This window comes from Manduca sexta, chromosome 10 (genome assembly GCF_014839805.1).
Source record: "Manduca sexta isolate Smith_Timp_Sample1 chromosome 10, JHU_Msex_v1.0, whole genome shotgun sequence".
Classification (NCBI taxonomy): domain Eukaryota; kingdom Metazoa; phylum Arthropoda; class Insecta; order Lepidoptera; family Sphingidae; genus Manduca; species Manduca sexta.
In genome coordinates this window covers 11,301,535-11,313,565 of record NC_051124.1, presented here as the reverse complement: position 1 = coordinate 11,313,565, position 12,031 = coordinate 11,301,535, and the positions used below count along the sequence as shown (strand labels likewise).

At 38.6% G+C, this 12,031-nt stretch overlaps 1 protein-coding gene across 5 annotated transcripts in view; it reads right to left on the bottom strand.

Annotated features, from left to right (window-relative positions):
- Positions 1-224: 224 nt before the first annotated feature.
- Positions 225-12,031, bottom strand: part of LOC115441916 (atypical protein kinase C) — a 243,989-nt gene continuing 232,182 nt past the window's right edge. For all 5 annotated transcript variants that reach the window (XM_037437257.1, XM_037437255.1, XM_037437259.1 and 2 more), the window contains 10 exons: positions 10,672-10,757; positions 9,958-10,157; positions 8,746-8,902; positions 7,948-8,168; positions 7,505-7,685; positions 6,544-6,756; positions 6,000-6,167; positions 5,520-5,635; positions 4,749-4,878; positions 225-3,548 (listed from right to left, as the gene is read on the bottom strand). In XM_037437257.1, the coding sequence (XP_037293154.1) occupies positions 4,791-4,878; positions 5,520-5,635; positions 6,000-6,167; positions 6,544-6,756; positions 7,505-7,685; positions 7,948-8,168; positions 8,746-8,902; positions 9,958-10,157; positions 10,672-10,757 (1,430 nt within the window). In that variant the 3' untranslated portion in view covers positions 225-3,548; positions 4,749-4,790. The remainder of the gene's footprint in view (positions 3,549-4,748; positions 4,879-5,519; positions 5,636-5,999; positions 6,168-6,543; positions 6,757-7,504; positions 7,686-7,947; positions 8,169-8,745; positions 8,903-9,957; positions 10,158-10,671; positions 10,758-12,031) is intronic.

Here is a 12,031-nt window from a genome sequence, read left to right as displayed (position 1 = left end):
TAAGTTTGTACTTAAGGGCTAGGGTTTGAAGGATTATTTGTGCAACCTGATCGTGTCTTATTATTATTATTTACTATATTTTATTTAAAAAAAAATAACTTAAATACCTTTTGCTTTTCTACCGATTTCCAAATAGAGGAGTAGGTTCTTAATGCCTGTGTTCTAATTTTTTTTTATAAATGTATTCATGATTTAAGAATTCAGGAGATAATAATATAAACACATAGGATTAATCTTCTTTATTTTCATTTAAGCATAGAATATTACAGTATCCCAAGTTCTCCAGTCTAATTTGACAGTACTCATAGCGCACCAAGCCACGATGAAAACATTAAGTAACAACGGTGTTTACATACAGCTGACAAATTAAATATCGTAAACCAACGTACATTACCTTACAATGTATACCACATTTTATAATCAAGATAATACATGCGAACATAACTAAAAATACTTAAAACTAACGATACACAATATTTGTTCTAGTTTGCGAATGTAACCTTTCAACAATTCCTCTTATCGACTAATTGTTAAGTGTCATTTGTCATGCGGTTAGTATTTATACATATAAATTTTTGGTAATAAAACATCTATGTCGACATCAGAAACATTCGATACGTGCCTTTATAATAGAAATGGAAATGATAATGAACGCAACACTAGCCAGCCGTGGTGACGTATCACTCGCGGATAAGTTGGAATGTTAACTAATTACATCTAAAGCGTAATAGTACCAAAATACTGTAGCTTACAAATAATTAAATACTTTATATAAATACAAATGAATACAGCAAGCGCACGTCTCCGAGCCGCGCGCCGCCACACGCCCGCTCTGCAACGCACTGTATCGACTCACTCTCCCGTTCCCTTCTACTCTACGAACGGAGATAGAGAAAGAGCACAACCCGGCGAAGCGCAGTCGATAAACAAGCTCCAGAGCGAAACACAATAGCACAAAATATTATTCAACACTATAACATCAGCAACACATCGATAAAACACATCCTCCGTAGGGCAACAACATGAATATAAATTAGTTAAGCCGCACTCTCATATGGATTTATCGGAACTCGCAACACCTTATTTGTGATGATCATTTTTATGACTATTTTAGTGCGCTCGGAATTTAATAATTATCGATAAGTAAGTTTATAGGTTTTGCTGGATTCCAATAAATCGCATATGGAGCAAGAAAACACACCGCGGGAAGATATCGAGCGGAAAAATCGACGCGCGTGTGATCACTATAATATAGGTGCAAAATGTCTAATAGATAGTTCTACGCACTATTTAGAATAGTCAGTGGACTGAGAGGGCCGCGCATGCGCCGCCACCTCGCTTCCAATACAATATTTTTTTATATAATAAGTCTTTTCTTCTACATTAACAATAATTTGTTATACTTTTCAATAACAGATGTTTTCAATTTATATTCTTTAAATATACATGATCTTAAATTTGTTTCAGTGCTCAATATTATATAGTTTTTTTATAAAATTCGTTGGCTACCTAAACGAGTGGTGTTTAGCTATGAAGGACAACAGAATCTACTGTAGGGAATATATCTCGCACCCAGCGCTATGGGCAGGCTCATATCAAGTGAAATGAAAGCAAAATATTAAGGCGACTGTTCATGGCGCTGAGAGCATATTAGCATATAGTGGCACAGCGTGCTGCGTACTACATTTCCTGCTACAATATTTATACTTTACTATACACAAAAATAAGTTAATATTTTTTATTTGCACAACATCAACAGAGGATATTACAATCTATTCAATAATATTGTATGTGATTTTACTTGTTATATATTAATTCTGAGCAAGGCGTGATGCGATAAATGTACAATTGAAAGAATATATATTTTTTCCTACACTACTGCACGCAACACACTGCGCACTGTGTTTAGAGATTTAGACACGAATCTAGCTTATATCTAAGCTCTAGAGAATACACTAATCTGATAAGGACTTATAATGCTTTTATTCGACTCGATAGTCGCAAATTCACTACTTTTAATTCCTCACGTGCGTTTCATTTGAGCAGATCGACTGACTCATATTAACATATATAATAATTTCAACTACAATTACAATTTTATTGCTCGAAAAACATAATTATTGATAATTTTGACGTCCACGCACTACTCACTAGTGGGTCATATGTGTCGATAGTTTACTTTCAAATATCGATTGTATCGACTTCCTCTCATAATGTCGATAACATTTTCAGCAATAAATAATAACTTGGTAAGTAATAACATAGACGTGCGACAAAACAGTACTTACTATGTAGTACAAATATTTAGGGGTTTTTGAAATCCCGATAACATTGCAAGTAATTGAAAACTATCGACACTAAAACCTCAACTTATTTGTAGAAATTTGAGTTGTTTATAAGATCTTGGAGACATTTGCATAATTAATATTTTGTACAATTTATATTATAATATCCAATCTCTAATTTCTGCAAGTAAGTGTAAACATCGATACCGTACGTCAAGATATTTATGGAAGTACACAACTCGTTTCAACTTGACAATAATTAAACAGACACTACACTTTTCAAAAATATTCAAATCTTATATCATATAATACATAGACGATTAATTATTTACAAGAAGCTTTATATCTCAAAATATATTTGAGAAGAGTAAGTTAGTGTTTGAAATGTGTTCGCTGTACCCTACCTAAGTGATATAGCTTTGTATGACACGCGCTACAAATTAGGAGCACCAATATTGGCTACACTCTCGAGTTAAACTAAAATTCAATACTAGTTGAGATAAATAGACGGTGGTACTCAATCCCATACGTTTTGGGTTGTGAAAATAATGCACCCCATTATTTAGTAAAATAACAGGAATATGTATTTTGAATACGTACAGACACTACAGTAACTCTGTTATGTACACACATTAGGACATGTTAGTGTTAATAAAATATATTTTGCAATCACAACGACCATATATGAAAGCAATTTATCGATACTTGTTGCTATCTTTTAGAAGACGATTGTAGTGATGAGGGTGTGATATAGTGTGTTGGTAAAATGCGTGGAAAACGAAAGTGTTTGACGACTCACAGTAAGCGGTAAGGTCTGTGTACAGTACAGTGTGCAAAACACACAAACGCGCTGCGATCACCACTCGTTTACATGGCTTCATATACACTTTATCGATATCTTTGAAACGATTTACATAATTTTTCCAATTCTGTTCGATTTTATAAATAAGAACTGGGTTTTTGCGTAATTTTCTCAAGTCCGAAATTATTTTTATGTAATTTAAGAATCGATTATAAAATCGATATTTGCAAACACAAAATATATTTTTTTGCAAGTATAACATGAAGCCATATGAACGCGTGCGGGTTGTGTGATTAAGTCGGGTCGTGTCTCGGCAGTGAGTCGCGCTTGTGCCTTCTGTGGCGGGGTCAGTTGAGCGGCAAGCAGAACATGTGCCGCAACAGCGTCGGCTTGCGGGCCGGCAGCTCCGAGCACACCGAGTCGTAGTCGGACGACGACGACTCCGCGCCGTAACCGTACGCCTGCGACCAGAGGAACGTCACACTCGTGGCGGTGATAGGCCGAGTCAACACTATCCACCGTTAACAATATACGATCCCGATCGCTTCTTTTGATCGTTTGCGAAAATGGATCGATAAGATTTTTTTTGCTAACTAATGACTTATTTTGTTTGGTTAATTCTCGGAATCGGATCGAAGATTAAAATTGGGATCGTTTATTGAAATAAGCTGTAAACGATTTGAATTCTTAACTTCGGATCAATGGTAAGAATTGACCAATTAAAATATGTCATTTGGGAGTAAATAAAATGTATTGGTTCATTTTCGTTATCGAACCGAAGATAGCGACTAGGTTCGTTTATTGAAATTGAACGTTAGGCAGAATACGTAAGGATCAACATCGCTTAAAACTTTGAACAGGGATTGGCCTGATATTGTATTATTGCGTTGCGTTTAGTTATGAGCGATGTTGAGCGTTAAATGTTGCACCTCAACAGTTCAGTGGCACTCACACATTTAAGGCCATACCTGGTGTGAATATGTGACTAATTGGAACAATAGGCAAAACTTTTGAAAATTAAAAAAAAAACATTTACTCCAAGTCTAAAAATTTAAATTGAAATTAGATTGAAAATGGCAATAATTCACACACTTCACAAAACAAATCACAAAAAAAAAAAATTTTTTTCTATTACTCACGAGACAAAAGTTAAGCCGAAAGCATGAGAATGTAACGTAAAACTGAGAGGAATCAATTTTCCATCACATTCTAATATTGTTATAGTTGTGGCAACAGTGAGGTGGCTGTTTATATGGAAAAATTAATTAGTGTATAAAAACGCGTTTATAAATATTGGAATGATAGAGAACACTCAAAGCCAAATAATCTATTAAAAACATGACAGAAAAGATTAGATAAAAAAATACCAGGATATCAGACATTAGCAAGAGTTCTTTTCACAACAAACTCCATATACCTATTCACATCACCCGCGTTCGAGATTCAAATGTTAAATGCGGAATGAGATGGAATATAAAGAAAGAACGAGACAGATGTAGTCATGGAATTTAAATATCGAATCGATAAAACATAGCAACAACCAGCCACGATTTGAGGAGAATAATCGTTTTTATGTATGTTCTCCGTGTAGTGATGCCGGAGGTGTACCACGAGAAGCGTGTTCATAGTAAGAAGTACTCGTCGTTAGTGACGGCGGTCACCTGCGCGGGGTCGTGGTAGGGGTGCAGCAGACAGGCGTGGTGTCACACGCAGTCCTCCAGCGACATCAGCAGCGGGTTCACGTACTCGAAGCCCTCGAACTCCGACTGGTCGATGTCCGCGATCACCGTACTGTAATGTCAATAACGGAATTTGTAATAAATGGTGATTAGTAAATAAACATCTGCAACTAAATGTGCTAGAATTATTTTTTTCCCATGTATGCGTGTTTCAGCATAACTCATTTTATAATGTAGCTGACCCGACAAACGTTGTCCTGTCTTAACTATGAGTTTGCAGCGTGCATTCTGTCAATCGTTGTTAGTCATTTTAAACAACTGACATTTAAGGAAAATTCATATTGTCATTTAGTTTTCTGAAATTATCTAGTGTTCCGTTCAACTTCCTTAATCGTTTATTCATAAGAAGCTTCTCCTGACAATAATTAACACAACAAAAAAAGAATTAGCGAAATTGTTCCATCCGTTCACACATAATGCGATGACCAAGGGAAATAGAGATTCATATTTATATATATAGATGTTGTAGTATCGATTTTAGTTATTTTCCAATTCTAGACAAATAGTGTTAGAAGTATTTAAAAAATCTCCACGAGTGCCGCTGGACATAAAATTCGAACGTAGGAGTTTTATCGTCCGCAGTCCTTGCTACCACTGGATCCTGGTGCCCTGTCGCTCGCATCTGCAATCTAGCCACTATGCTGTATAAATAATATCTGTTGTAACATTAGGGACTATAAGGATAGTACTTACTCGTTGTCGGGCGTGAGATGCACTGGCTCGTCGGTGAACTCCGGCGGGAAGTTGGCGAGGTCGCGTTCGCCCTCCAGCCGCGGCTTGAACGGCGGCACCACTTGCTTCTGCTCCAACTGGAAACACAACAAAACATCTTATTCGTACATATTGCTGTAGTGATTAGAAAATCCCGCGCACTCAGGGACGCCTATAGTATCAACGGCAGTTTGATGTCTATCCAACTATAAAGCTGTATATTCCAGGGAATCCCACAATCTACCCACAATATACAACCTGGCAAACATTATTCTCATGTGGACAGTGACGCTTGTGTTCCAAAGACCAAAAAACAACTACTCCTTTAGCTTTAAAAATGCAGATTAGATTTTTTAGCGTTTTTAGAAATTACTAGATATAGTAGGTTTGGTGCAACATCCTGAGGTGGGCACGGAAGGTGCCTCATTTTTAACAAAATCGATGGTCAGGCCGATATCTCACCATCTCCCACTCGATGCTCTTGAAGAACGGGTGGTTCACGATGTCGAGGAAGCCGTTCTCGCCGCAGCCGAGCCGCTCCACGGGGTTCTTGTTGAGGAAGCCCTTCAGCACCGACGCCGCCTTCACCGACAGCGAGCGAGGGATACGGATCGTCTTCTCTAGGATCACCTGTAAACATACCACACGGAATTAGTTATTGTACTATAGGCCTTACTAATAAACGATGTGTATAGCTATCTATCATAGTAAAATTAGCTCGACGAATTTTGTTGCAGGTTACGGAAACCTTTAAATGTATATAAAACAATGAATTAAATATATCAAAGCAGAGTTCTAACACAAATATACTAAATAGCCATGATTTTTTTTGCTTGTTATTATATATGCTTTTCTATCAAAATCGTACATTGAACTGGATGGCTTCAATTAAACAAAAAAAAAAAAACAATTTTTAAATGGAAAGAACAGAGATTTTTGACCCAGGATAGTTTCCTTACAACTCCTTCGCTGTTCTTACTAGACTACGGCCTATATATGAGCATACCTGGAAGAGATAGTCCTCAGTGTTCTGGTCAGGGTTGTCAGCGGCCTGCGCGATGTCGAAGGGCGAGCGTCCGGCCAGCATCTCGTAGGTGAGGACGCCTAGCGCCCACCAGTCCACCGAGAACCCGTACTCCTCGCCGCGCAAGATCTCCGGCGCGATGTAGTTCGGCGTGCCGCAGAATGTGGACGTCGTGTCGCCTGGCCTCACGCCCTCCTGTAGTTACATTAAAAATACAATATATTATAAAGTGGTAATAGGGGACCGGCCTATGCTTGATTTTGTACATTATTCTATATGTAATGGTTAATAATACGAAAAAGATGCACTCCTGCGAAAACTGCATAACAATTGGTTAAAAAATGAGCGAGTAATTCATATTTAAAATATTGTAACGTGCAGAAGTGGGCGCGATGTGGGGATATCGCTTCATCTCTTTTTTTCGCACGCGTCGTAATTCCCGATGACGTCACATGTGGATATTTCGTCTCTTTTCTGTTTCTTGTTAATTACCCCTTCCACCGAAATTCAAATACTTATAACTTGTTGATTTTTTACCGGATTTTAATAATTCCTTCTGTGTTATAATTTATATTATGTAAATATTTTATAATAGTAAAGAACAAAAATGAGTCCGGTACCCTATACTAGTGGTTCTTTGAAGACTGGGGCTTCCATCGCACCTGTTGTCTTGATGACGGTGACTGTCTTCTTTGCTTTTTATTGTAGTACATAAAGCTCATGGAGAGTAACATTTAGCAAGGGATGTTGTGTACTTTAATGATCGGCATATTAATGGCGGAATGTCTAATTGCTTCATCAGTCATCGCGAGTCTGAATTTTAGTGACTCATGTTGACTCGTACTCACTCATGTTGACTCGTGCTCACTCATGTTGACTCGTGCTCACTCATGTTGGCTCGTACTCACTCATAGTGACTTCTAGTGACGCATGATGACCGTACCTTGCACATGCCGTAGTCGGTGAGCTTGATGTGCCCCTCGTGGTCGAGCAGCACGTTGTCGAGCTTGAGGTCGCGGTAGATGACGCCGCGCTCGTGCAGGAAGTGCAGCGCGAGAGAGATCTCCGCCGCGTAGAACCGCGCGTGCTCCTCCGGGAGCCGCCGCTGGCGCTGCATGTGGAACCTGACGGCCACCACCACCCGAGAATGTGTTTAGACAAATACTTCAACTACTTGATGCTTGCAGACAGGACCAAACGTGAATATGTGATCAGAAATACACAAGAATCACAAGAAGTGACGTCATCGTTTCTTGTTTATGAGCAGTGTGTAGAGTAGATGCCTCAATAAATTATCGATACTTATTTTTAAAATTAATAAGATAATGTATCAAAATTCAAACAGGCCGGCATTATTTTGTCGACTGTCAGTAAAACCCAACTCACATGAGGTCACCGCCGCGCACGAACTCGATGACAAAGAACAGCCGGCTCGGCGTCTGGAAGCAGGAGTGCAGCCCCACGAGGAACGGGTGATTGGACGCCGTCTCGAACACGTGCTTCTCTGTCTGCACCCAGTCGATGTCCTCGTCGTCCGTCACCAACGCCTTCTTTATCACCTTCATCGCGTATATGCGCTTCGTTCGCTTCAGTTCCACCATCAGCACCTGGTATTAACAAATTGTTATGTTTTGCGTTAGAAGTAAACAAGGGACAAGTACATAGGTAGGGGCTGTAATTGCTACTTCTTCTGAATCGTAACCTTAATCTGTAGTACATATTATTATGATAAATGATTTCGTATTGATCGAAATAAATAATAATAAAGCCCTTTCTAATGGAACAATAATTAATTTCGTTTTATCAAAATAGAATATTCCCGCAGTAGTAGCAAAATGACTCTGAAAAAAAGCGTGATCATGGAAGACCAAAAATGCGCTAAAACGACATGGACGAGTTGCTTGCTCGAATTGAAAGCAAAGAAGTCAACACTACAAAGAGTCGCAAGTGTTGGAGGGGGTCTATAGTTAATGGAGGTTGAAAAGGCTGGTGGTAATAAAGACGATAAAAATGGTCTGCTCTCTTAAATGTGAAAAAATGAAATCACCAGAGCTGGTGTTGGTTAATCTATCATGTGATTCACGCGTTGGTCTTTCAACCAAGCACAATCATCTACTCCCACAATTAAACAACGAGTACCATTGTGACGTGTTTGTTATGCCACATCCTACGGCCACTGATTACCTTGGCGTATGAGCCGCGTCCGATGACCCTGATGAGCTCGAAGTCGTCGAGCGAGTACTGGCGCTGCGAGCCGGGCTCGAGGTCGTGCGCAGGCGCAGACGGCGCGGGCGCGGGGGGCGTCTCCGCCGCCGGCGCCAGCTCCTCCGCGCTCACCCGTCTGCATACACCAAGCAAGGATGTTACTTATAGGTAACAATGGTTCTTATGGTGGATAGTAGAATTGAATTTGTAGTATGCATTTCAAATAGCTATTTAATTCTAATCTCAACTAAGTGTACGTTAGCCACACCCGCATAAGAACATATGCATATTTTTAATATTGTTTTGTGTTTGTTTATTAGTATGTGATCACACGCGACATAAGCATAGGTTAGTGTGGGGAATTCCCAAAAATAAAATTATCAAATAATTGAATTTAATAATAATTAAATAAATATAAAAGAGGTAATGGATATATATAGTCCATGGACACAAATGGACCCATGCTACAATCACTAGCGTAGACGAGCGAGTGCAAATTGCGAGCGAAGCGCAAACAAATCTGCGCGCGTGCAGCTCGCGAGCACTATTCAAACACGAGCATTCGTCAGGTTTGCACGTAGACTAACCCTTTATATGCAATTTCTACACAGCAATAAAAATATTTCAAACATTGGAACTGAGCAAAGCTCGGTAATTAATCATGCGGTATCATCAGTCGCCATGCGAGCGGCGCGGATAACGGCCAGCTCGCCGCGAATCTAAATCTGTGCTCCGATATCAGATAGTGCTATCGCTACTCCCACTACACTCACGCTCGTTGCGCTTATTGATTTTATAAAGACTGTGAAATTGGTAACAAATTCAAAACTTCAAATTATGTTTATCTTTGTGTCATTTTTTTTAATCGAATCAATAAAACGGTTTACTATATTTTAATTAAAGAAAAATGTGGCTTTTGACAAATAACTGTTATAATACAGATCCAAGAAACAGTTCGCAAACATCTTAACAATGTCGTAGTCATCCAAAAGGACCACTTTTCGATACCACCAAGTAAGAGTAAACAACATAAGTAGCAACCCATTAAAAATATAACAATTGTGTTGAATAGCAAAGGGTAATCATCTAATGTCAGTCGACATTTTATCTGGACAACATTACACTTACTACTAGATGCAGTGGGGCCAATTATCCGTGCTAATATAAAAAAACATAATTAGGAAACTATACCTGACGGACGAGGCGCGGCCGAGCGTGGACTCCCCATTGGCGTCGTCCTTGACCTCGATGGGGTCGACGTGCTCGTTGGAGCAGGGCTTCTGCACGAGCTTGTGGCACTTCTTGTGCACCAGCAGCTTGCACTGGATGCACTTGAACCCCTGCCGCCCGAGGCCCCATATGCGGTCCTGGCAGAACGCGCAGAACGCACGCTGCAAATGTAACAATGCTGTGTTAGTACTTAAAAAAGAAAATTTTATTTTCTTCTATGAGACGAATGTCCGCAGGTTCAAATCCCTAGGGCACACACTTCTGATTTTCCTAAATTATTATGTGTGTATTATGTATCGCTTGCGTTAACGGTGAGGGAAAACATCGTGAGGAAACCTGCATATTCGAGAAATTCTGTATTAGAATTTTGAGGCTGTGTGAAGTCTACCAATCTAAGGCCTTACTCTTTCTCCATAGTAGAGCTAGCTCTAGTTGTTCTATATTAATATATAGGGAAAGGAAATATTTAATATAATAGATATGTTGGATAAAATGCAGGAATCAAATTATCAAATACGTAAAATGAAATACGAATAAACAATATGCGAAGATGATAAATAAATGTTGCAACATTAAAGGAGAAAATAATCTTCGCTTATTATAAAATTACGCTTTGATTATTTAATCTATTTTTAACATCTCTCCGATGTATATAAGGCGTTGATGTGCACTCACTCTGTTGAATCTCTTAGCCTGGAAAATGTGTCCGTTGACTCGGTAGAGCTTCCGCCACCGGCGCGCGCCACGTCTGTATATGCTTCCTGAAACATTCGACAAACATAACGATTAATATACGTCGATAGGGATATACCTATAGAAGGTGATTTTATATTATTATTTAATATCGATAATTATGCAATTGACATATTGAGTTTTTAGGAACTAATTCATCTTTTAGTGTTGTATGTTCATTTGTGTAGTTGTTTATGAATAAATGAATTATTCAACGAGCAAAGCCAACACCGATGTGTATAAAACTGATAAAAAAGCAAACATTACTTCTCTCAATTATAAATGAACAGCTTCAACGTTTATTATGTAAACGATATAAAGATAAACCACACGATATTACGAGGATAAAACAGAGATGAAAAAATAGAACAATTTAATTTAGTACATTAGAGATAAGGTGCAAAATTATTTAACAATTGTAACGGCAAGAAGACATAAGCACCAACTTCGATTGTATGATTTATTTTGAAACTTTAGAAACATAGCGTATATTAACACAACGCTCCACGTCACACAAACCCACGTGCAATCATTGATATGGTATTTCGTTATTCGACATAACATTTTATAACAGACAAATGTTCATTTAACAATTTCACTTATCGCTTTAATAAAATACAATAAAAATATCCTATCAGAGATTTACAGCTGTTTTTATTAAAACTCGAGATTTCGAGAACGAACCAATCAAAATAACTCATTTGTCAAAATGTCAAAAAAACTTTGTTTTGATTAGTCCATTTTTGAAAAGCGATTGGGATCCTTATTGCAAATGGTGGTAAGTATAAATCATAATGCCCAGATGATTTTAGAATTCAATGATAAAAAATGATCCGAAAAGCATAAAACGGACACGACAAACGTGAACATGTAAACGAAAAAAACAAGACCAACCAAACCTGACCCATTTGTAACTCTTGAACCAGAGCTATAAAGAATAAAAAATACCACCAACAAATCGCTGGCAAGCATGCTTGGTGCAAAAGGATGTATAGAAATGACATGCTGACAGACATCTGTTTCATATCCAGGCTCCGAATGAACTTAGACACGTGAATAGCAACAGCTGACAATACCGAATAACTAACAGACGTAAAGGTTATTACCTAAAGACAGAATCGACCGATACATGAAAACGAACCCATGTAAACACCGAAGAGCCTCGTCTGGTCTTGAGCCTGGCAATCCAGCACAAGCGTCCCGAGCGCCATTCACACACAAACACACACTGGCACTATACGTAACCTGTCAGTAGCTTGGCGAAGTTCACGGCACAAGACATGGGCTACGGACATTGTTGTCT